Source organism: Vicugna pacos, chromosome 10 (assembly GCF_048564905.1).
Source record: "Vicugna pacos chromosome 10, VicPac4, whole genome shotgun sequence".
Lineage (NCBI taxonomy): Eukaryota > Metazoa > Chordata > Mammalia > Artiodactyla > Camelidae > Vicugna > Vicugna pacos.
Window position 1 is genome coordinate 10829164 of NC_132996.1, and position 27247 is coordinate 10856410.

The window sequence follows — 27247 nt, forward strand, 5'->3', positions numbered from 1 at the left end:
AGATGGAGGTGGTGCATCAAACCAATGGGGAAGAAGGGACTATTCAACATGTGGTAGTGGTATCGGCATTAATTCTTTCTTTTTGGTGGGGCGGGGAGGGGGAGGCATAGAGCTCTAACACACTACTTACGGCAGTAAACTTAAATATGCAGGTCATACTGTTTCAAACTTCCAGTGCTTTCATATTTAAAGTTGAAAAAACACAAATACTTACCGTAAGCGACAAGGTCCTACATACCCTAGACCCCACCTCTCTCCTTCTTCCTCTCTGTGCCCCAGGCACAAATGAGCTTCCCTTCTAGCCCTGGAAGAACAAAACCACCCAGGGCCATGGCAGGCCTGTTACACCTGCGCTTTCCTCTAAGTGGAAATCTGCTCTGGACCGTCCTTCCTGTCAGCTGGGACTCAGAAAGGTCTCCTGCTCTGTGACGCTTTCCCTGACCACCTGAGCCAGGCTGGCTCCTGCACACTCTGCTCTGGCATCCATCCCCTTCCCTTTCATTCCTTCCCAGCACACAGCACTGACTGAAATGATCTTATTCAGTTCCTTGTGGGCTTGTTTATGGGGACGAATCAATGACTCAGTCATGTGGAAGATACAGAGTATCGAAGACAGCGGAGACTTGGAGGGGAGATGTTCAGATGACAGCACTGTCTTATGTTTTCTCATTTCTCCCAGCAGCTTGGGTCAGCCAAGTACCGGCTGATTTCCACCAAGTCACCCTCAAGATATGGCTGCAAACCAAATCCCCCAACCCTGCCAGCCAGCCAGAACCCAACAACCACCCCCAAACTCGTTCACCAACACCGCAGAATGTAACCAGCTCATAAAACTATGCTTTTCTTGAAATCGTTTATTATATTTATTAAGGAAAGAACAGAAAAGAGTAACCACATCTCGATTGAATAAACTACACTAGAAATAAAGTCAGATTTTCACATTCTGATTACCTTTCACATATTTGTGAACAAATACTGGCAGAGAACACTTTTCAATAAATCAACACCTCAGAAAGATTATAAATGATTATCTGAGCCTCCACTGACCTAACTGGTCAAAGGGGGCTAGTTTGGTCAAAAAAAAGGAGGGGGGATGAGGGGACGGAGCTGGAGGAAAGGGAAAGGAAGGAGAGTGGAGGGTAAACAAGACCCAGGGACTCCAGAAGCTCGGCGGCACCCGGAGTTGGCCCCCGGGGTGGGAGGCCGAGGTAGCTCGGACACCGGCAAACTCAGCAGAACCAAGTTCCCAGACACACTGTGGTGTCCAGGGGAGGAAGCTCAGCTGGTGACACAGGAGGGAGCAGTTTCCAGAGATCCCCGGGTCTGGGAGGAAGAACAAACTTTGGAGAATTTGGTAAATAGCATGGACCCAGCTGGTCCAGCAGCAACATGGGAGGGATTGTCATGCAAGACCAGTGACCTGCAAAGACCCAAGCTCTGAAATGTACACGTGGCCAGTCTCAATGATCCTCCACACACAAGAGCAGTGGGTACAAAGGCATCCCCTGGGGTTAGGGGATGGGGAAACAGCAGTCCTCGGAAGATTTAAGCAGGATGCTGGAGTCCAGGGCTCAGCAGTGCACGGCTGTCCATGGAGGGTCCACCCGTAGGCAAGGGCTGAGCCTCGGGGTGTTGAGTAGCGTCTCCTGAGAGGCGCCTCTTAACCCGGGCCTGGACAGTCAGCTCCTGAGTCCCCTGTTCTCGAGGACGACGACTGCGACCATGTCTCTCAGCTGGATGGAGATCTGGGGTGGATGGACCTGCGGTCAGCGGCGGGGTTGGGCCAGGCTCTGGGGGTTTGCGGGCAGTGGCAACACTGAACTGAGCAGCAGAGGAAGCACCCCGGGCCAATGAGGGGCGCCGGAACGCCGGACGCACAGAGTGTTGGCGGCGGGTCCTACTGCCCGCGGCCACCAGCTTCTGCAAGGCCAGGCGGGGTGGGCGGTGCCTCGGACCCATCGCGGCCTCCCCGGGCACCCGGACGTCCCTCCAGGCGCTCAGCCCCTGGCCGCCAGGCGCTGTGGGCCCCGTGTGGTCCACCACCGCCCGGTCCTGCCCGCGTTTCCACAGCTCATAGCGCTCGGGCTGCAGGATGCGCACGAACGCGTCCATGGAGAAGGACACCCGCGCCTCCCCGCAGCTGCACTGCGAGGCCACTTTGCCATAGTCGATCCAGCGCGGGGTGGCGAAATTGATGGCTTCCGCACAGTTGAAGCCGTGGTTGAAGCCAGAGTGGTAGCCGTAGGGGAACGTCACCATGAACTCGCCAGCCTCCTGAGTGACCCGGCCGAACGGGATGCCGTTGTCCTTGAGGACCGTGGGCGAGATCAGAGCCACCTTGTGCCGCAGGAAGGCCCCGCAGCCCCGCGAGCTGCCCGGGAACAGCTCCTTGGCCAGGCGTTCCAGGCGCCGGCCGTGCTCCGGGGGCACCGCGTACCAGGTCTTGGGCTCCCCGAAGTGCAGGAAGTTGATGCTGTACAGGTCCATGTCCTCCGTGTGCCAGGCGAAGGCGGTCTTCCACATGCCGAAGTACAGGTAGGGGCTGTTGACGCCTTCGATGACCACTCCGCACTCCTGCTCCAGCAGGTCCTGAATGGTTCCCAGGTGGCCCAGGTTCCACTCTTTGGTGTTTTCATCAAATAAGGAGCCACTGATGTCCGCGCCATAGATCGGGGAATCGTAGCCGCGAGTTTTCCAATATTTGCGCTCCAGTTCCTCGAAACTCAAGTGTGGTGGAGTCCGGTATTTGTCACTGCTTGCCAAGTGGCGATACTCGCTCACGGTCATGGCTTTCTTCTTTCTGTGGTATTGAGTAAACACACCTGCCTTGCCAGAGGCCACCTGTTGGAGGGGAGTGGCTATTAAGATGTCATTGATATCATTGTAGGTCTGCCTGGCTTTCCATCCTTTTGGTGGAATTATCTTAGCCACGCCCGCTCGGTGTGCACCTTGGGATTCTATGTAAGCAATGTATTTATCAAAATCGTTAAACTCTTCTTTGGTTGGATGAAATACCATTATTTTACAACTTGGGTTCTGGGTACATTTGGCCTTAGACTTCATACTTTCCATTAATAAACAACAAACTCCCAAATGTCTAGGTTTGTTCTGTATAGGAGAGGATACTAAAAAATGCTACTTTTTCAAAAGTGGGTTTGAATATCTTTGAGTCAGCAGGAACCTCCGGTGGACTTTTATGCAAATGAGATATTTCTTCTGCTTGGGGATTCTTCAGGGGAGTCCACTGTGGGGAGCCCAGGATTGATGGTGCCTGAGCCTGCAACTAGATGATTTTCCTCAGTTGACACCTGGCTGTGTCCTTTGAGGTCTAGTGAATCACCCAGTCCTGGGTGGGTATTCTGAATGTAGTGTCTTCAGGACAGTGTCGAAAACAAAGCCTAGAAGGAAAAAAAAAATAATACAGAAAGGTTGAAAGCCAATGTTTGGAAAAAGTTATAAGAGAACTACAAATAAAACCACCATGGAATATAACTGCCCACTGAAATTAAGGCTAAAATTCTATAAGATGAACAATACAAAAGATGGTGTTGATGTGGAACAATGTAAATTCTCATACCCCAAGGAGAACAGAAATCATTACCTTCACTTTGAAAAACTATCTGGACAGTATCTCTAAAATCGAGCTTACCCATGTGCTATGATTCAGCCATCCTAGGAAATGTGTGTGGCTGTGCATTAAAAGTCACAGCAAAGAATAGTTTCAACAACATTATTTCTAGTAGCTAAACACTGGAAACAAGCCAAATGCCTATCATCAGTAGAATGGAAAAATACATTGTAGTATATTCATACAATGGAATAAACATGGCAATGATTTCATGTGGTTTTTATCTATTTTATATGTAGCAGTTAGTATCTGCAAGCCTCGAGCTCCCTCTTCCCACCTCCCTCCCCACCTCCTTCCCCACCTCCCCATAACCATAAGTTTGTTTTCTATGTCTATGAGTCTGTTTCTGTTTGGAAAAGTTTACTCTTATTATGCAAGTTGTCTCAGAGTATAGGAAAAGTTGGAAAGCTACTCAGATGAGGCTATTCTGATCTCTGATAGCAAAACCAAAAAAAAAAAAAAAGACAACAGAAAATAAAGCTACAAGCCATTTTTATTTATAAACATAGATGAAAGCATAAAGTAGAGTGTTATCCAACAACAGCAATATAGTAAAAGAATAATACATTCTAACCTAATAGAATGTATCCCAGAATTCCAGGATTGCAAGGATGATTCGATACAGGAAAATCTAATGATATAATTCAGAGCATTAAGGAAGAAATGAAAAATACCATCTTGTAGATACCAAAAAAGGATTTAGTGAAATTCAACATCTATTCACGGGCGTTTTTAAGTTCTTACTTGAAAACATCAAGAGAAAGTTCTTTTTGTAAGATAAAGAATTTCAGTGTAGGCAGCTCACAGAGAAAAAAAAGTGACAATGAATATATATTTGTTCATGTATAATTGAAAAATTGTGCTCTACACTGGAATTTGACACAACATTGTAAAATGATTATAAATCAATAAAAAAAAAAAGAAGAATTTCAATGTAAAAATAGCAACTAGCAGCCTTAACAGTGAAACAAAAGTCCCATTAATGGCAGGGGAAAAAAGGCACATTAGCAAACTACTTCATTAACACATTCCAAGTGCCCCTTAAGACTGTTTCCTAATCCTTTTACACTCTCCTAATTTCCAGCCTCTAAATATTCTAGTCCACCTTCCTCCCTCCTCAAACATCAAGTACATCTACTCCATCCCACCTAGAATCTTCCAAATGTCCGACAAATCCCTGCATGATCTGGCCCCTACATGATCACCTCTTGACCTCACCCCTTTCTCCTTGTACCTCCTGCTCTCTCAGTTCCAGCCACACTCCTGGCTGTGTCTCCTGCCTGGTGGTCTTGGCACCCAGGCAACTCTCAAGTCTCAGCACAAACATCACCTTCTCAGTGAAGTCTCCTCTGATAGTCTTGCTTTGGATAAAATTAGAGATGATTTTCCTCTCAAGAAAACATGTACTCCCTCAAGAAAACATTTCCAAAGAAAACAAGAACCAACAATCAGGACCCAGTATCTCTTCAAGATTCTACTCAAATCAGCCCCACCCTAATTCCATCCTTCCTGATCCGATCCTGATTGAATCCAACCAGCTATCCAATCATCTCCTCCAACTGTCTAGTAAAAGGCCTCTTTTTTAAACACTATCAGTCCACAAAACACAGGTATTTTGCCTGAAATTTTTCCTTGGAGATTTCTTACAAGAAAATACAGGCGACAAAGACCTGCTGACCCTGCACAAGTCTGAAATCATATCTTAAAAACAAAAGAAATGTTGTAAACTCAGTTTCCTCTATAGTCAGAGCTACTGTGACTGGAGGACTTGCTAAGAAGACAGAGTGTCACTGAGTGGACGGGAAAGGCTGGCAAACCCGCGGAGGGTTAGTGCCCGGCTCCCTCCTACAAGGGAAATTACCCAGGCTCACTGTCCGGAGGGACAGGCGTGACTGCTCTTATCTTCAGTTGGTGCATGAAATTGGAGGAGACTTCCTAGAGATTCTGAACCTACTTGGAGTCACCTTATAAAATTGTTGGACATTTGTGAATTACTGGTTCTGGACAAATTCCCTGGAAGTTTGCCAGAAACCAAGAGCAGATCCAGGTTTTGTGGGCTCTGAAAGTTATACAGGTTTCAGAGTCCTTTTAGGAACTGAAAGATTCCCCTGGGAAAGTTGCCAGAATGGGAGGAAAAGTAGAGTAGAGTCAGCAGTTATCAGGGCAAGAAACACCATCCGGGTCTGCACATGAATCAGGGAGGAGAAGAAACCTGTGCCAAAGAAATGGGGCGAGGAGGAGGTCAAATGCCTTTAGAGATCAGGCCCTTCATCTTCTCACCTTGCAGTCCCCCCCGTAAGACTATAAAAGATCACCTTGCCTGCCACTGTTCACTCATAGAACCCCCCCCCCACATCTCCTGTGGTCTGCAAGACGTACCGGAGGTCCCTAGAGCTTATCTGCAAGAGGATGCTAGGGCCGGGGCCCTATCCTCCACCACCCCTATCCTCAGGGAGGTCACCACAAGTTGGCTTCACTGACTAAACATAAAGCCTTTTTCCTTTCTTTGGGGTCTGGGATCTGGGGCAAAAATAGCCAGGCAGAGCTTGCTCTCTGTGACCCCTGTTGGTAGCTTTTGTAAGAGTGCATCAAACAAATGTTTGCTGCAGCCCCGCAGGGGCCCTATGAGTGAGCAGTGGTAGCTCTCAGCACCTCTGCTCTAGCTGGAGCCTCATGCCCCAAGGAACACGCAGAAGGAGGGTTACAGAGGATCATTACACTCCTCTCTTTTTCCAACTTCAATGTCAAAGGGTGAAAGAAACAACCTCAAGTTCTCTATAGAATGTACTGCTAATAACTGGTGGGGAGGGGAAGTGACCAAAAATCTAGCTCATCCTTAAGGACGTATGACAAATGCAATTAACTTAGACTCTAAAGATTGGGTGGAAGTCAAATAACCTCTCTTCCTATTCCACATGTAACTGATGAGCACTCCGAGTCCTGGGGATAGACTGTTATGAAGGAGCAGCATTGTCCAAAAATGACCCTAGATGTTGATCCCAAAACACCTGAACAACAGACTAGCCTAGACTCCTTCCCATGGCTGGAGGGCTATGCCATCCACAAGGATCCAAGGTCCCCAGGTACCCTCTAAAGTACAGGGCTGCTGCTTTCCCAGACAGTGGTAAATGTCTGGCATGACATCTAGGCAGCTCAATTCCCCAAGCAGTCTGAATGTCCCTTTCTTAAGAAGGTTGTTGCCATCAAAGCCCTATATGAAGGAAGAGAAAAGGAGGAGGGGGCCTCCACTAGAACAAAACCCTCCTCGATGTGGGACGCCTCTCTGTGAAGATGCTGAAGAAACAGGGAGCTGTGTGTGCCTTGATCTTGATGTGCTTCCCTAACTCATACTGTATGACTTTGTGGAATTATTCTTCACAGATAAGGGGACTCAAAAGATGGGAAGAAAGTAAATCATAAAGTTTCATTAGGGTTAGTGTTTTCCAGGCAAGTGTATCTCAAGGAGGGAGAAACAAAGGTCTTGATGGATTGGATGGAGGGACAAGAGAGTGATTATAATGATGAGCCAGTAAATCTATCCAGGGTGAAGAAGGAAGTGAGAACATGAGGGCAGCAATGGAGCATGAAACAGTATTCGATTCATGGGCTGAATGTCTCCATTAGGTCAAATAATTCTGGTAGAACACTAAGAAATGTAAGCTAGAAAGAGAATGGGATGCTTGAAACCTATTTTTTAAACTTGGGGCCTTTTAAACTGTGTCCATTTTATTGGTCTTGAAATCATTTTATTTTATGCTGTTAAATGTCAAAGTGTCTCCCTTTCCCCACATTCTCTCTTCCAAAATTTCCTTCCTGCTCAGTCCTTAAATTCTACCACTTCCCAAGTGAATGAACTTGACCCCTCATCTTCCTTTACTGCCCCAAGAAAGCACCAACTCTTTTCATTTCCTATGGTTCTCTTCTGGCGCTTCTCATCTCTACAACAGCAAGCATCACCTTTATTTGAACTTCATTTTGCCTTGCTCTTCATCAAGCACTTTCTATATAGTATCTCATTCAAACCTCACAACTAGTCTATGACGTTGGTACTGTCATTGTCCCCATTTCATGGAGGAAGAAATCGAGAAGTAGAAAAACAGTTCAGTAGAACCATTTGGCACACATTGCACCCTCTCTCCTCTTGGTTACACCCCATATTTCTCCCTGCTCTCCTATCTTAGGGGAAAAGAAGATACTCCTCTTCTCCAGAGTTAATCTCGCCATTTAAACTCCTTTATTAGACACTTTCCGCTTATTCCAGGACTATCACCAATTAGATAACCCCTATCATCTTTTACTTAAATCATCAGTCATCAGTCTCTTTCCTGATTTGAGCTACTGTCCCTTCTCTCACCTTCCTGTTGATACCAAACGTGTCGAAATGTAAACAACAACAATCTACCTTCACAAACACATTTCCTCATCTCTCATCTCCTGACTCTGACCCCACTTCTCTGCTGAAATTGATCTCTGTAAATCATCAAACTGTCTCCCACATGCTGCTCCAGAGGTCACCCTTTATCTTGCCACGTCAGTGGTGCCTGGAACACCTCCTCCTTCCTCCTAAAATGTCTCTGACTCCAGGGCACTGATACTACTTGACTCTCTAGTCCTTTTCTCTCTCCTGGGTTCCATTGCTTCTACTACACAAGCGCAGGCTTATTTCACAGCTCAATTCTCATCTCTCTTTTAACTCTTTTTATTTCTCTTTTTAAACTTCCTACTTATATTCCTGGCTTTCTTTTGTTTCACACTCTCTCTCTTTAAAGATATTACTTACTGCCATAGCTTTATCTAATAGCACTGACTTTCTCCTAAGCTTCTGCCTTGCTTCTCCACCTTGGATGGCCCACAGAGCCCCTGAAAATCAACTTGTTTTGTACAGATTGCTCATCTTCCTTCTGAAACTGACTTCCTCCTTTGGATGTCCTCGTTTCCACAGATGGCAATACAGTTATCCTAGTCACTGCTGGTTAGTACATCTCCTTGTCCCCAGACAGGTGCTCAGTGACTACTGTCAGGGGACCCCATGATAGTCTACTGTGAGACCCCAAGGACAGCTATACGCCCCAGGGAGGCTTTCTGTGGTCCCTTCACCTTCCTTAGTCAAGAACCCAAGGATCCAGCTTGCCTACCTCTTCTACTTACAGCTATCACACTCAAGCTAGACCTGGAGGATCTACAAGGGCCAAGATTACCTGTACCATCTGATAGTCTCCCCATCTCACCCTCATTTTTTAATCTTAAAATTTTTTTCCACAATGATTTTATTTAAAATTCTTTTTTTTAAATATGTAATCAAATACTTCATTCTTGTATCTGAAAATCTGCTCTAAAGAAATGAAAAGAGGAAAGTGGAACAATTTAGAAGAATTAATATCAAAAATTTCAATATCATGCCAAGGGCCTTTCCCCTAAGAAACAATAAAATGCTGATTATGAATACCACACAAGCCCTCATTTCTTATTGAATTATTAATAGACAATTAAAATAAACTTTGAGTTGAGCACTTTACATCTGTTTTATAAACTAAATTATTTCCTATCTACATTTCTAAGGATCCTAGGAAGAATGAGGCCAGGCTACCATCTATCTGTAATAAATAATTAACACATATATATTGATCTTCAGATCTTGAGCATCCAAAGGAGATACTCTGATTTTATAAGTGTAACTCTGTGCTCAAATCAAAACTGCTCAGAATTTGCCAGGTACAATGACAGTGATCCTTCAGCTCTCCAGACAAACGTGTCACGTCTCTGTGGGTCTCAGATGGTTGCTTTTACTGTGAGACTGCCTCTGTGCTGCTTTCACAAAGCTACAGGTACTAGCCGAGAATTAATACCCTTTCATTTCAGATACTCTTCCATTTTATCCTTAGTATCCCCAGTAACACAGAAACTCTTTATCTAAGGAAACTTGACAGTGCTAACGATTGAAGTATTTTCTTTTTATCAGAGTGATTAAATTTGATGAATTTCTTAAACTTGATTGATTTCTGGAAATAAGGAAGTCTTTCCTCTATGTCTTTAAAAAATAATTCCTCCAAGTTTTCTTTGTGTGTGTGTGTGTGTGTATTTATGTGCTTTTGTTTAGAAAGTTGCTTCCCCATCCAGAGGCAGATAAATATTACCTTACCATTTTTTATATGTTAATTATACCTTTAATTCTGAGTTTAATTATATCTTTAATTCTCACTAGGTTTTTTGCTTATTTTACTAACTTAAAAAATTGTTCTGTGAGTATAGCGTGGCAAATAAGGGAGATGTAAATCTGATTCCTAGTCCTAGTTTGTTGTGTGTTTTCTCTCCCTACCTCTTAGTTTATAGGAGATTTTCTTTGTTCCAGTGTTCTTAATTTTTTTTTAATTCAAAATTCAGGTTCTTTAGTTTCAGGAAAAAATTTTAGCTACTTCTTTGACAACTTCCTCTTCTCTTTTCCTCTTTACGTTAACTCCTGCATCTGGATACATGGATCAGACCTCTAATTCTTGTATCTTTTCTTTTCCCATTTTTCTATCCCTTTATCACTAAGTTCTATCTTCTGAAAAAATTTCATCTTTATCTTCCAAACCTACTTCTACTGTCTTTTTTTCATTTTTCCTATCAAATTTTTAGTTTCCAACAGCTCATTTCTCTTCCTTTGGCTCTACGTATATAGCTTCCTTACCCCTCCTTCCATTTTCCTGTTCTTGTATCACGGGTGCATTTATTCCATCTCTGGAAAAACACTAAACTGTCAATGGCTTTTGTAGCTGTTTTTCCCCCTGCACAGTCTGTTTCTTTAAAATTTCTTTTTATTCCTTTTTTGTTTTGATTTGGTTTCTATCTTTCAGGTATAAGGCTCTGGTGATCCTTAGCAGTCGGTTCAAGTATAAGAATACAGTACAAAGAACTGATTAGAAGCTCAGGATGCATGCTTGGGTTTGGTGACTATGCTTTCCTGCATGGTGATCTGACTGGGCTGTTTCCTGGGTAAACCTCTGATACAGGTATCTCTAGGGCTGGTCGTATTCAACGGTGACGGATCTTCCAATCTTCCTCCTGAGCGGATGGGCCTGGCTTCCCCCCCACATGGGAAAAGGGTCCCAAATTTTCCAATATCCAACTCGTGAAGTTCACTAAATCAACTGGTTTTCCCTATGACAATCACGCTCTTAATGGGTCTGGGAAATTCCCAGTCCAGAAACTATCCTTTTTACCTACTCTAGAAAGTGAAGCTTAGTCTTCTGTCAAGGTGAGGGAGGAGCAGTTTACCCTGCTGCCCAGCAGAAGGGAGGGGACCTGGGGTTCTGACAGCTTCTTAGACAGACTTTCAGTAAATCCTCCTTAGCTTCATTTTAACTGCCACATCCAGAGGTCCCTGGTGCCATGGAATCTTAAGTCTTCTGAGTTCTAAGAGACAGTTGTGTTGCTTCTTGGTTTTCCTCGCTGCCAATTTAGGATTCAACTTTCCAAGGTGTATATATATATATATATATAAAAATATATAGATATAAATATATATATATAGTCAGTTTACAATTTTGTGTCAGTTTCTGGTGTACAGCATAATGCTTAAGTCATACATGAACATACATATATTTGTTTTCATATTCTTCTCCACCACAAGTTACTACAAGATATTGAATATAGTTCCCTGTGCTGTACAGTAGAAACTTGTTGTTTATCTATTTTATATACAGTAGTTAGTATCTGGAAATCTCGAACTCCCAATTTATCCCTTCCCACCCCCTTCTCCCCTGGTAAAAATAAGTTTGTTTTCTATGTCTGTGAGTCTGTTTCTGTTTTATAAATAAGTCCACTTGTCTTTTTCTTTAGATTCCACATATAAGTGATAACATATGGTATTTTTCTTTCTGTGTCTGGCTTACTTCACTTAGAATGACAATCCCCAGGTTCATCCATGTTGCTGCAAATGCCATTATTTTGTTCTTTTTTATGGCTGAGTAGTATTCCATTGTATACATGTATATGTATATCTATAGATACATATACCACAATTTCTTTCTCTAAGATCCTTGCATATTTCTGCTCCACAAGCTTTCAACATCCCTTCTCAATAAGATGCATAGAAAAGAAGATTAAAATGTGCTTGTCCTGGACTCTTTATCTCAGATGCCAATATTTGGTGTGGATCCTTATTTAGGAACATCCAGGAGTATGGATATAGAGGAGAAAGACACATGGCTGGAAGTACCAGGCATGAACAGCCCAGGTTAAACCCTGACATTGAATGGCATAGATTAAATCATGACAAAGACTAGGACTTGACCTTTAAATCAGCAACTTAAATGTCACATTATGGTTTCATTTTAACCTATAATAAATTAAGCATGGGAATATAAACTTCAGTGTCTACTCTATTTTCTTTCCTCTTACACGGATACTGTGGCAGTCAGAGTGATAAGTGGCAGCAGAGAGAGGTAGAGGCCAAAAGTCTTCTTGAACCCATATCTCCAAGAGAGTCACTCAGATTTTAAGACAACTTCTAACATATGTTTCTTCGGATTGCCAATACATTTTAAATACATTTCTTGAATAGTATGTGATCCTGGTTCTTCGAATTCTCCCAGAGATTCCATAAACTGCTTAATACTAAAAACAAATAAATGCAGAACAAACTCCTTCACCTTAAGCTAAATAAAACGAATTCTATAGGATGCAAATAAAGAACCTTGACAAATATACTTCCTCTCCCTCATTCCCAGGCCTCAAAGACAATCACTTTTACATATTTTAGCTGTTTCCTGTGTTTTGTTTTTCTGGTATTTCTAGACTTTTCAGTTTTAGATATTGTGGACACATACTATAAAAGACGTGGATCTAGTTCTTTTCGCCATCCCAGCACACACAGACTTCCCCTAACCTCTCCTCTCATATAGCTGTTATCAATTTCGGGGGGTAAATCAAGTCTGAATTTTTATCACATAAAATCAGATACAACTGAGCCATGTAGTGTACCATAACTGCACTGACTTTCATGTACAAAATTTGATTTTAATTTATCCTATAGTTAATAACTGTCTTATTTCATTTGCTTGATTTTATACATATTTATTCCCCAATTCATTTCTAGTAGTATCAGTCTCTTCTAAATATACAAAGCACATCAGGTACTAAATCAGATTTCTCTTTTCAGAAATATTCTTCCTGGAGCCCTCCATATGCTTATTTGAATCTGACCAGTTAGTCTTTAGGCTGTGACACAGCCTGCATCCTGGGGTTTCCAGTCACTGTAAACGTGGGGATTCTTTTCCCCTATTATGTTAGATCCAGATCCCCTAGTCCCACCCCTGCCCGCATCTCAGTCTTCTTTTCGGGTTTATTCCCTTGTGTTGGTGGAGCATATCCACCAGGAGCATCCTTGGAATCTTCATTAGGGATTATGAAATAGCTCACAGAATCTCCAGGAGGACCACTGAATAAGGTTTGGTGACTGTGCCTCCAAAAGCAATACCCAAATTATCCAACCATCTATACTAAGGTATTCCTATACCTCCTCTCGTCACAGGCACCAAAGACCCTGAGCAAGGGACATTACCAACTAGAGCATGCCACCACTGCCTCTGAAAGCTCAGTCTCTCACCACCCTTCTTTAGGGACACAGTGTGTACAAAATCAACTTCCACACATTTCTTCAAATTGAGCTCTTCCATAGAAACGTCTGATTGGAAGAGCCAAGGTCATATGGATGCAGCAGATGCTGGGTGACTGAGTTATGGCTTCAACCTTGGCAAGACAGGGATCTTAATGTGGGAATTTCCTCAAATGTAAAGAGAGAATTCAAAGTTTTTGGCCACAGACATAACTGAATGCATGTCTGAAAATGTCTTTGTTCTACTTGTCTGCTTTTTACCCCAGAATTCTGAAGACATTGTTCCATAAAATTCTAGCTTCTAGATATCCAAAACCTATCAGTCTTCTGATGCTTTTTGTGCAACCTGTTTTCACTCACCAGAAACTTTCAGGGTTATTCCTTTGCTCTTTATTTTCTGAGATTTCATTAAGATATGATTGGTGTGTCCTTTTTGTCAACTACTGGGGTAGATGTAGATTCACGTTCTTCATTGCTATGAAAGTTTCTTATTCCACTTTTAAAATACATTTCTCCCCACTATATTCTCAGTTCTTTCTCTCTGGAAATACAATTAGTTGGATAGTAAACCCCTTGGACTGATCCTCGAATTTTCTTATCTTTGTTCTCTTATTTTCCATCTTTATTCTTTTGTTGTATTTTCCAAACCTCGTAGCAATTATTTTTAATTTTCAGAAATTCCTTTTATTCTCTGAATATTCCTCTTATTATACATTTCTGATACTTTCCCATGGCTGCAGATTTTTCTCTTCTCTCTCCAGATGTACTAACAGAATAGGGATTTCTAAAAGTCTCATTTGCTTTTACATGTGTCTGTTTCCTCTGAATTCACCATTCCAGATGTTTCGGCATCTGTCTTCCATGTTAAATGCCTTCCTCATACATCTAGTTATTCTTGGCTTACGCCGAAGAGTCAGACACCGAAGAGTTGGGTTTCCTGTGTATGACTGATAGGCTTCACTGAGGATGTTCTAAGTCACTTCCTTTGGGAATGGTGTTAACTGACAGTATCTGAAGGTAAGAGTATAATGAGAAGACTGAAAAATTATGCATTATCCCAGGAATTTATGGTGCTTTTTTTATTTTTGAGAAACATTAAAAACGGAGAAAATAGAAAGGGGGTGTACAGCTCAGTGGTAGAGTGCATGCTTAGCATGCACGAGGTCCTGCCTTCAATCCCCAGTACCTCCATAGTAAATAAATAAATAAACCTAATTACCTGCCAGAAATGAAAAAAAACAGATAAAATAGAATATATAACAAAAATCTGCATTCCAACCATCCAGGACTGGTATCTTAATTATCTTAGTATTTTGTAATATTTGCTTCAAGTGTTTTTTTTTTAACAGTTTTATTGACATATAATTTACATTAAAAATTTTTTCGCCCATTTTAAGTGTACAATTCAATGATTTTTGGTATATTTACAGAGCTGTGAAACCATCATCACAATCCAATTTTAAAACATTTCCATCACTCCAAAAAGAAATCTCATGTCCATTTGCAGTCACAGCCCATTTCCACCCTTAGCTCCAGGCAACCACTAATCTACTTTTTGTCTTTATAGATGTGCCTATTCTGGACCTTTCATATAAATGGAATCACATAATATGTGGTCTTCTATATGTGGCTTGTTTCATTCAGCCTGTTTTTGAGGTTCATTTATGTTGTAGCATATATCAGAATTTTGTTTCTTTTTATGGTTAAATAATATTCCACTGTTATGAATATACCACATTTTATTATCCATTCATCAGTTGATGACATTTGGGTTGTTTTAATCTTTTGGCTCTTATGAACAATGCTGTTATGAACACTCATGTACAAGTCTATGAGTGGACATGTTTTTATTTTTCTTGTATAGATATCTAAAAGTGGAATTGCTGGGTCACATGGTGACTGTTTAACATTTTGAGAAACTGCTACACTGGTTTTCCAAAGTGCCTGCAACATTCTGAATTTCCATCAGTCATATATGAGGGTTCCAATTTCTCCATATCCTCACCAACACTTGTTATTGGCCTTTTTTTTATGTAGCACTTCTAGTCAGTGTGAAGTCATGTCCCATTGCTTTGATTTGCAGTTCCGTAATGGCTAATGATACTGAACATTTTTTACTATGCTTATTGGCCATTCATGTATCTTTTTTGAAGAAATTTCTATACAAATCTTTTGCTTATTTTGGGGATATTTGTCTTATTACTGAGTTGCAAGAGGTCTTTATACGTCCAGATTACAAGTCCCTTTTTGAATATACAATTAGCAAATATTTTCTCCCAATCTGTGGTTATCTTTTCACTTTCTTATGACTTTTGAAATATACAAGTTTTGAATTTTGATGAATCCAATTTATCAGTTTCTTTATTGCTTGTGATTTTGGTGTTTTATCTTAGAAACTATTGCCTAGTTCAAGGTCCTGGAGATATATCCCTGTGTTTTCTTCTAAGAGCTTTATAATTTTAGTTTACATTTAGGTCTATGATCAATTTCCACTTGGTTTTTGTTTATGGTGTAAGGATCCAGATTTATTCTTTTGTTTGTGGATAGCCATTGTTCCAGCAACAGTCATTGAAAAAACTATTCTTTCACTGTTGAAATGTCTTGAAACTTTTGTTGATTCTATTTCATTTAAGGATATAACTATCCATTAAACTATAGAGCTATCCTTATACCAATGTCTTGATTATTGAAGCTTTGCAGTGAGTTTTAAAATGGGGACATGTGAGTCATCCAAATTTTTTGTTCTTTTTCAAGACGTTTTGATCATTCTGGGTCCTTAGTGTTTATATATCAGTTCTAGGATCAACTTCTAATTTCTGGGGGAAAATACCCAGCAGGAATTATAATAGAAATTGCACTGAATCCAGAGATCAACTGGGGAAGTAATTCCATCTTCACAATATTGTCTTCTGACCCATGAATATGAAATGTCTTTCCATTTATTTAGCTCTTCTTTAACAATGTTTTGTAGTTCCCAGTGTAGAAATCTTACAGTTCTTTTGTTAAACTTATTCTTAAGCACTTTATTATTTTTGATGCTACTGTGAATGGAAAGTCTTCTTAATTTCATTTTCAGATTGCTCATTGCTGGTGTATAGATAGCAACTGAATTTGGTATACTGACATTGTATATCCTGCAGTCTTCTTGAACTTACTTGTTCTGGTAGATTTTTAGTGGTTCCTTAAGATTTTCTCTATATAAAATCATTCCATCTTTCAATAAAGATAGTTTTATTTCTTCCTTTTCAATTTGGATACTTTTCATTTCTTTCTCTTGCCTAACTGCCCTCACTAGAATCTCCATTGTAATGTTGAACAGACATCCTGAAGGGTCTTCTTTCTGCTTCAGGTACTTTTAAATAGAAGAAATAAATATTTCAGATGAAGCAGAAGTCCCTTTTTAGATCTAAGCCCAAATCCTAATTTCGTTCTCCTCACCAACCCCAGAAGAAATAACCTGCGTGAGTTTGGTGCACTTTCTATCTGTGGAAGTCTTTTCATTTGTGTGTGTGTATGTGTGTGTGTGTGTTGTGTATCCACAAATGTAGTATTGTTTTGTGTTTTTGCTACTTTTATTTTATATAAATAATTTTATGCCAAATATGTTAACATATTTATAACTTTAAAATTCAACATTAACAGTTTCAAGATATATTCATATATACACATATATAATCTGCTATAAGAATATATACATTTGTTTAAATCTGATTTTTGTTTTATCTTTTTAGTTTTTTTTTTTTTGGTAGGGGTGGGGCAGTAATTAGGTTTATTTATTTATTTCTTAGAGAAGGTGCTGAGGATTGAACCCAGGACCTCTTGCATGCTAAGCATGTGCTCTACTACTTGAGCTATACCCTCCCCCTCAAGAATATATTTTTTAATGCATTTCTTTATTGGTGAGTGTTTACATTTCAGTGTTTTGTATTGCAAACAATGCTTCATTAAAAACCTTATACATATGTCTTAGTAATTATGTGTGAGAATTTATTTAGGGTAGATATTTTGATGTTATTTTTTAATGATACAGAAACTGCATTCTGTATTTTATTAGGCAATGTCAAGTTGCTTTATCCTTTATCTAGTGATTTTCCTAATTAACACACTCACTAGCAGAATAGGAGAGTTTCTTTTTCCATGCCCCTAGGTGCACTTGAAAACGTCCACTGTTTAGTTGCTGATGACTTGATTGCTAAAATAAACTATCTTCTTTATATTAATATTAATGTTATGCAATCTGTTTCCTGGTGACATGCTTTTTCACTGATTTATTGGCCTTTTGTAGGTTTTGATAATTGCCAGTAATATCCTTTGTTCATTTTTTCAGTTAGATTGTTTTTGTTTCTCTACTGATCTGTAAAAGTTCTTTAAATGTCTGGAATACTAATTCTGTATCTATTGTATCATTTCAAATGTCTTATCCTAGCCCACTACCTCCATTTAAATTTGTTTATGGTGTCTTTTTTTTAGCTATTTTGAAAAATAAAATGTAACCACATTTATTAATCTTTTCCACTATGCTTTGTCCCCTTATGTCCTGTTTAAATAATCTACTCTTCCTTGAAGTCCTGAAGATTTCATTTCCTTTTAATCTATTTGTTTTTCATCTTTATTTGTTTCACTCATTTAGGATGTTGTTGTTGGGATGTAGGGATCTATATCGCTGTTGGGGTTTTTTGGTAGAAGTCCAATCGTCTGCCATCTTCCTTCTAAGTTGGAATCCTCCACTCTCATATGCCAAGTTCCAAAATAAGTATGTTCTCTTTCTAAGCTTTCCATTCAAGACCGTTGATTTTTTGTCCATTTTTGTGCCAAATTATATTATCTAAATTATTACAGCTTTATATTATTATTGGTAATTGGTAAAGCTAGTCCCCATGTCCCTACTCAGCTTTTTAAGAATTTAACTCGATTAGTAAAGTTAAATCTAAGTATTCATTTTAGAATAAATTTATCAAGTTCTATAAAAACCTTGTTGATTTAAATTGAAATTCCATAAAATTAAAGTTTGAGGTAGACATAGCATTCCCACACATTAACCGGTATAGTCCTCCATTTATTCAGATCTTGTGAGCATTTCAATAAAGTTTCCGAATTTTATCCATAAAGATATATATCTGTTTCCTCTGCTTTATTCGTAGGAACTTTGTAATTTTTTAGTGCATGGTGAGTGGACACTTTTTTCTATTAACTTCTATTATTTATTGATCTTATATCTCTTTTCAACATTATACTTCTTATTTCCTACTAGTTTTATTAGCTTGACCATTGATTCTAGAGTTTTTCATGTAGATAATATTTTCTGAAAATATATACAAAAATGATATCTCTTCCAGTAGTCACAGCTTTTTTACTTTTTTTTTTTTTTGAACCAGTTAGGAATGAAAGTCTTATATAGATATGATCTCCAATAAAATGCTGAATGTTGACTCAGTTCATAGAAATTCTACACGCATTTCAGATATTAATGAGCAGTTCTAAACTTTTAACATGTTACATGCTATCATTTATCACCTAACCTGAGATGCTTTTCAGAAGGACAGAGACCCAGGGAAGAAAGGCATAAAACAGGACCTAATTAAATGATCAAGTAGTTGAAAAGCAATATAGAGTATTTGAGTGAGGCAATTTAAAAACTGACCTAAAGGGCATATATTGAACTTTGTACTCCCAAACGGCAGAATATAATTTTTTTCAAGTACTACGAAAATTTTACAAAATTGACCATAAAATTGTGGCCATAAAACAAGTTTCAACAGATGTCAAAGGACTGAAAGCAGGCAGAACATGTCCTCTGACCACAAAATAATAAAGTTAGAAATTAATATTAAAAAGATAACTAGAAAGCCCCCGATTTTATAAAATTAAATATATATTTCTAAATAAATCTTTTATTAAGAAATAAATAGAAGTAAAATTTAATAATATTTTAAACTAAATGAGAGTAAATATCCTACATTTCAAATCTAGTGGGATACTGGTAAACAGTATTAAAAAAGAGATTTATAGGTTTAAATAAATACCTAAGAAAAGAAAGAAGGAAGGCTGGAAAACTAAACCAGCTAAGTATCCATTGCAGAAAATCAGAAAAAAAGTACAGCAAAGAAAGGAGAAGAAAGAAAATAATAAAAATAAGATCAAAAATTGATGAAATAGTAAAGAAGATGAACAAAACCAAAAGTTGGGTTTTTTGAAAAGTCTAAAAAATCAATAAACCCCTGGTGAAAATGTAAAGACTAAAAATAGAAGGTGTGAATATTAGGAAAGACAAACAGGCCATCACTATAGATGCTGCAGACATAAAAAAGAAAATAAAGACAGTGTAAACATCTTAAAGCCAACATATTTTAAAATTCAGATGAAATAAATAAATTCTTAGAACAATATAAATAGCAAAATTGACACAAGAAGAAATAGAATGCTGAGTGTATATATAATCATCAAATAAACTAAAGCAGTCATCAAAACTCTTCATAAAGTAAACTCTAGATCCCAAATGGCTACTCCAGTAAATTTGACCAAATATTCAAGGAAGAAGTAATTCCAATCTTAGACAAAGTTTCCTAGAAAACAGAAAAAGGAAGAGTATTTCCCAACATATCTTACAATACAAACTGCATATACAAGTCTACAATAAGGACATTGTGAGAAAGGAAAATAATAGGCCAATCTCACTTATGAACATAGATGCAAAATTGCTAAGTAGAATCTGAGTAAATGATTCTTGTAATATATTCATCATGATCAAGATGGGTTTATTCCAGGAATGAAAGGTTAGTTGTTAGTTAAATAAATGAATATAACAACACACACTCTAAGGTTAAAAGACAACCTCAGATGCATAAAAGTTTTTGATTATATCTGTCATCCATTTGGCAAACCAAAAATTGTAGGGAAATTTCTAATTGAATAAAATGCATCTACCCCAAACCTTCAGTAAATATCATACTTAATAATTAAAAGTTAAAAGCTTTGCCTTTCAGATCAGGAAAAAGAAAAGGAAGCCTGTGATCGCCTCTTTTATTCAACATTGTGCTAGATGTCCTATCCAATGTAAGAAGGGAATGGAAAAAAAAGGGGAGGGGCTCAGAAATGAAGAAACAAAGCTGTCATTATTCTTAGATATGACTGTATATGTAAAAACTCAAAAGATCTAAGAAAAAACTATTTTAATTAGTAAGAGGGTTTAGAACAGTCTGAATTTATAGTAGCAAATATTAAAAAACAATTATATCTATACATACCAGCAGTAAACAATTAAACTAAAATTTAAGAAAGATATCATTTACAATAGTATTAAAAATTAAGTGGTATCTAAGACTAAAGCTCACAAAAATTTGCAAGATCTCTAGGAAGACAACATAAATTTACTTAGGGGCAATTAAAGAAGACCTAAGTAATTAGAAAAGACATAACCTATTACTAGATTTGAAGACTCAATATTGCAGAAATGCCAATTCTTAAATTGATCTATAGTTTCAATGTTACCCCAATCAAAGTCCCAGAAGTATTTTCACAGAACATGATATTTTAAATTTTATACTGAAGTACAAAGGGCAGAGAATAGTACTCAAAAAAGAGGGACAAGGTAAGAAGAGTTGCTTTACCACATTTCAAGACCTCTCTATCAAACCACACACAAAAATGAATTCCAGGTGGAACTGTGAAAAGCTTAACTATAAAACCTTCAGAAAATAATATCTGAGAATATTAATATAATCTAAAAGCAGGGAAGAATTTCTAAAGCAAGGAATACTATGCACTAAGCAAAAAGGAAAGGATTAATAAATTGAACTACCCAAATATTAATTCTTATATATATCAAAATAAACCAAAAAGAGAAGCCAAGATATGGAAAATGTATGTGTAGCACAAGTAAGTGAAAGAGAACTGATGCCTAAAGTATTAAGAACTCATAGAAGTCAATAGGAAAAAGACAATTCGATAGAAAGACTGAACAGATGCCTCACAAAAGAAATCCAGATGGACAATAAACTTGTAAAAGGTGATTAGTAATCAAGGAGATGAAAATTAAGACCTCAATAAGATATCACTATACACTCAGCAGATAAGCTAAAACTGAAAAGCTGAACAATATCAAGTGTGGTGTGATTACAGTACAAGGAGAACTCTTATCCTAACGATGGGATCTATATATGAAATGTATGCACATGCACCTCTGCACTTTTAAAGGAATGCTCATGATGGCATTATTTGTAACACCGACATACTAAAAACATAATTATACTATGTATTTTTTATGCAATGAAATTCTACAGATTACACAACAGCTACACATAATACACATTAAGTAAAAAAGCAAAACAAAAAAGAACACATATGATTCATTTATACAAAGTTCAAAACTTGGCAATACTAACTATCATTTAGAAATGAAACCATAGGCATTTATTAAAATTTATTTGGGGACTTTGATTAAATTTTGTACATATTCAATGCTTATTGAAAAGACTGTGTATTCTCTTGTTTTTGTTTTTGTTTTCCCATGTGAACTCTCTGGTGTTTAATTAGGTTGGATGTACTCTCTTGTTTTGGTTGAAGGATTTTATATACATATATAAATGTAATATATGAGTATAAATACATATGGTGCATATATAAGTGCAATAAACACATATATCCATGCACAATGTTGCTTCTATGCTTCAATGTTGTTAAGTTGTCTACTTACTCTATCAATCTGAGAGAAGTTTATGTTAAACAAATTTCCATCACGATTGTGGATTTGCAGTTTTTCCTATTAATTCTTTATTTTTACTGTTTATTTTTTCCAGACTGTAGTTAGTTGCATATATGTTCATGACTGTAATAATTTCCTAGTGGATTTTTCTTTGTGATGCAGTAAGATGCCCACATTAACGTCCTTGTTAAATGCTACTTTATTTAAAGAATACTTTGGATAATTAATATTGCTAAAGTTCTTTGTTATTGTTTAGAATTTATTTGATATGTCTTTTCCTGTCACTTTATTTCCTTTATTTTTGTTGTCTAGTTTTAACTATTTTTTATGTTTATTTTTAATTTTCTTAGTGTTAATGGACTGGCCAGCTAGTGAGGTAGCCATGTGCTCAGATTAAGAGGTAGTTAAATTATAACACTGTCCAGTACTCTAGCCTGGACAATCAGCAAATTTCATACTGAGGTTATCACCAGGAAGTCATCCCTCTAGGCTCCAAAGCATCTTCATTTAAAATCAGGATTTTGTTGGTAGAAGGCAAGCTACTGTTTCTATTCTCTTTACTTGTCAAAACAGACGAAAGCATCAACTTTTTAAATTAGAAAGTTGGTCATTTTCAGGTTAAAATTTTAAAACAGATGCCATTATTTATATTACTTTAAAATGTGATTCTGACTCGTGACCATTGGGTTTTTTCTTCCACTTTCAAGCAAAAGTTTCACATTTTGTGGGCTAGTAACTTTGTAGATAAGAGAGAGGGTGTACTAGAATTGAGGATGTGATTCAATCAGAAGAGGAGGGAGGCTGGGTTAAATTAGAGTTGTGCTTGGATGAGGAGTGGGCTAACTGAATCAGAATTCTGATGGAACATATACAGCCTGATAATCACATACTTTTTCATTTAGAGATTCTTTTCTGAAAAGAAATTATCTTTCTGGGTCTTGGCATATCTTCATTTCAAATCTGGATTTCAGACTAGCAGAATGAAAATTACTTTTTTTCTTTTAAAATATAAGTGGTTAAGGCAGTAACTTTTTGTAACAAAATGTGATTGCTTTTCCTGTTAAAACTTACTCATTCATTCATTCACTCATTTTGAAAACATTTTACAGGCACCAATCCAGGCACTGTTTTATATGCTGTCTACCTCCCCAGGCAAAACAGATTCCTGCCCTTATAGAATTTATATTCTGCATGGGATAGATACAGAAAGAAATAATAAATATAACTAAATTATACGGAATCATAGATGGTCATTAAGTGCTACATTGAAAGAGCAGGATAAGGGAGAGGGAGACAAGGAGTGCGAGATTTGGGAGGACAAAGTGGGAGAATGGTTGCAACTGTAATTAGGATTGTCATGCTTAGTTTACCTCACTTGACAAACACTTGAAGACAGGTAAGAGTGTTCTTGACCAAGTAAACAGCTAGTGCAAAGGGCATAAGGCAAGAGCTATGTTCAGACAACACCAGGAAGGCACGCAGCCTGGAGAGACATGAGCAAGACAGGAAGGTAGGGGAGAGCCTTATAGGTCACTACGAACACCTTTCAGCTTTACTGTGAGGGAAATGGGAACCAACACCCCTTGCTGTCTGCCTGGATCCCCGTTTTCCCAATCCCATCCAACCGTATTATTAATTTAAAAAAAAACTGCTGCCAATCTGATGGTGTAATATGAGGACTTACTGCTAGTTTACTTCCGTTTTCCTAATAGAGAAGTTGAGTGTCATTCGTGTTGCTTATCTGCTTGGAATTGCTTTTTCTGAATGGCCTGTTTACATTCTTTGCCCATTTTTTAATTGGGTCGTTGCATTTTTTATACTATGCATATTAGTAGTAGTAGTAGCAGCAGCAGGAGTAACATTTTATATGTTATAGGCACTATAGCATTTACCTGTCAATCTAGCATTCATCTTCTGACTTCCTTATGGGCATCTTCTGCCATAAAATTAACTTTTTATATAGATGAATCTTTAAAATTATTTCTTTTATAGCTCTTTGATGCTCTGTCTTGATCAAAAGGTCATCACAGACCCCAAACAGTACAAAGTCTCTTAAATTTCTTTCTAGGTTTTTGTGATTTCTTTTTTTTTCCCTTTTGGGTGTTTAATTCAACTGGTCGCAGTGCTTGTGTAAACTTGGAAGATGGAATTCCTATGTTATATACTGCCATAAGAATAGTCAGTTTTGTGATCACAGTTATTATATACAACACCCTTTTCACATTGAATTAAAAATACTACCTTTGTCATATTAAAATGAAGAAGCATTTTTCTATAGCATATCCAAAGCTGATAAGAATGATCTGAAAGAAATGGATTCATAGATTCCAAGAGATAGACTACAGCACGATGCCGGCTACTAAGAAGGCTGGAGGGATTTGGATACAGAACACAAGGGGGAGGGTCAGGGTCACCGCATCTCTCCTAGCACATGGAGAGCTGATGGTAAGGTCATAGTCAAAGCCAGCCTGGTAGATCTGCTGGAGGGGAGATGAGGAGTCCTGTTTAAGAGCTTCTGTTCTCTCAGAGAAGTCAGAAGATCATCCATCCCTAGGAGAGAGAGTGAGGAGGGAAAGGAAGGTGGAAGAGTGTGTAGTTCTAAGGAAAGAGGAGAATGTGTGAAACCGTATTATTGCAGAGGGGGAAAATACACAACAAGGACAGTGTAAGAGGATTAGCAGGCAGAATAAGGGCCCAACCAGATTTTTGTGGTAATGGGTTTAAAATGAGAATTCTTGGGAGGTTACACAGATTTTTTGCCAGTAAAGATGGCTGAGAGGGCAAATGTAAGTTTTTGACTTACTCTTATTTTCTTTTTCTAATACTTCAAGCCATTTAAGTCAAAAAGTTCATAGTTTTGGGTTTTTTATTAGTACTTTAAAATCATTTAAGTAAACTTTTTAGTTTCTTTTTCTTATTAATACTTTCAGACCATTTAAGTCAAAGCTTTGAATTTTGTAGACTGATTATATTGTTTATTAGTGTTAGTGAAATTAATCATGGTTGGTGAGCAAAAGATTAGGTCATAGAACAGGAGATAAACGAATCAAGGTGATTGACTCAGGGCTGATTAGAGCAGTTGGAACATAAAACCCTGGGATGTTATCTATAATTGCATCACCACTTTGCCACTGTTACGCCAATCCTCCACTTCACAGTGCATCAATCATTCATTCATTCAAAAAATACTTACTCAGCACCTATTATGTGCCAGGCACTGCTCTATATGCAGAGGATACACCAGTGAACAAGAGAGACAAGGTTCCTGCTTTCCTGGAACTTATGTTCTAATACAGGAAGATAAACAATAATAATAAAAATAATATTAATAATAATAGTAGCTAACATTTGTTTAACAAGTATTGTTTGCTGAGACAGTTTTAAGCACAAGTATTAATTCACTAAATCCTTATAATAACATTATGTGATACAGGCTAGAATTATCCTCATTTGATACATGAGGAAATTGAGGGCACAGAAAGGGAAAATAACTTGCCTGAGGTTTCACAGCTAGGAAAGGGCAGATCTAGACTTTAAAACCAAAATAGTCAGGCTATAGACCCCTTTCTCTTAATGACTTTGCTATGCTGCCTCTCAGCCAAGAAATAAGGCAATAAACAACAAACAGAATAAACTCAGTAGTGTCCAGTACTATGAAAAAATAAAACAAGGTGACATGAAGATATTTGTGTGTTGGGGGGATGGGAATACAAATGTAGATGTCAGGGGAAACCTGAGGAGGTGATATTTGAGCTGAAACTTGAAGAATGGTAATACAGCTATCTTGGTGCACAGACAGAAAAGTTAGTGTAAAGGAATCTTGTTTGTGAAACAGAAATGCTGGATTGGCTGTGGCTAGAGTTTAGTGTGCAGGAGAGTGACTGATTAGAAGCAAAGCCAGAAATAGGTAAAAAGAAAAAAAAAAAACAGACCCTAAGAAGCCTCAAGTCACATTAAGAAATCCGATTTTTAATCTAAATGCAGTGGATTTTTATGCCAGAACAGTAATACTACCTGATTCACAATTTCAAAAGGGCACTCTCACTGCTTACATGCAAAATTGACTGTAGGACAAAAGTGGAAGCAGGAAGATTCATTGGGAGCAAATACAATCCAGGTAGAAAATGATGGTGACTTGAACTAGGGTTGTTGCTGTGGAATGATATTTAAGGTATATTTTGAGAGTAGAATTGCCAAGACTTACAAATAAACTGGATGTGAAGAGTGAAGGAAAATTAGGAACCTTGGGATTTTGGTTTGAGTAACCAGTATGACAGTAGTGTCCTTTACAGAGTTGTGTAAGACTAGGGGAGTAACACCTTCTGTGAGAAATATCAAGATTTGTATCTTGAACTTTATGGTGGTAAGGGACCTTTTCTACTGTTTCCTTTCATTTAAAGTTCAAAGAAAGAGTTCTGGGGGAAAGAGCTTTTTTATGTTCAATTTTATGAGCCCTTTACATTTGAAACTAAATTGGGGGAGTTGAATTTTCATTTACTTAACAAATATTTATCGAGCATCTACTGTGGCCAAGGGCTATATGATTAGATACCAAGATGAACTAAGCAAACAAAATCTCTGCTCCCAGAGTACTTTTTTTTTCGGGGGGAGGGGGGGCGGAGTAAGGACAATTGGTCATTTTTTTTTCCTGTTCGTTCTTATTAAAACTTCACCTAATGCATAAGTAGCCATCTTATAATAATTGCATCTAGTGCTCCTGGCAGTTGGGCCCACTGTTCTAAACGTTCAAAGTCGGTTAATAAATGAATGAACCTCTAATAGTGACACCTCCCCTCCCACTAGAACTTACACTTTTCAAAAAATAAAAATTTTAACAAACAATACGATTACAACCTTTGCTTTGAAGACTAACATTTTTGCAGGAATGGTACCTTTATAAAGATCGTGGTTGCCCCCGTACATATTTGTTCTTTCTTCATATCCAATTAAATGAAAATACTAGTCTTTCCGTAGCCCAACTCTCTAGGTTTGTTGGGTCTAGCTCAGAAGAAAGGAAGCAGGAGCCGTTGGATTTAAACAGTTTGGTGTAATCCTTTTCTACGCTCTCTCGCTAGCCGGGGCCGTGCTGTCGGCTACCCGGGGCTTTCCGTCCGCGCAGTACCGGAATGAAGGAGTCTGGGAGGGGGTCGGGGAAGGAAAAGACGGAAGAGATATTAAGTAATTGGTTCTTGAAGGTATAAAACGATGTTTGGAGTCTACTCCAAAGCACTGATTTCAAACGCCCGCCCCCTGGGCCGTTTCAGCCCCGCCTATTGCTGTCGTCACGCCGACTTCCGCCTTGGCCTCCACCGATTGGTTC

General features: G+C 38.4%; 1 protein-coding gene across 1 annotated transcript; it reads right to left on the minus strand.

The window, feature by feature from the left end:
* Positions 1-845: 845 nt before the first annotated feature.
* Positions 846-27179, minus strand: LOC102542468 (lysine-specific demethylase 4D). The gene is made up of 3 exons (XM_006206747.3): positions 26820-27179; positions 25121-25214; positions 846-3398 (listed from the first exon to the last, which is right to left on the minus strand). Exon 3 carries the CDS (start codon positions 3070-3072, stop codon positions 1546-1548), a length of 1527 nt encoding a protein of 508 aa, XP_006206809.2. The 5' UTR covers positions 3073-3398; positions 25121-25214; positions 26820-27179; the 3' UTR covers positions 846-1545.
* Between the last annotated feature and the right edge of the window lie 68 nt (positions 27180-27247).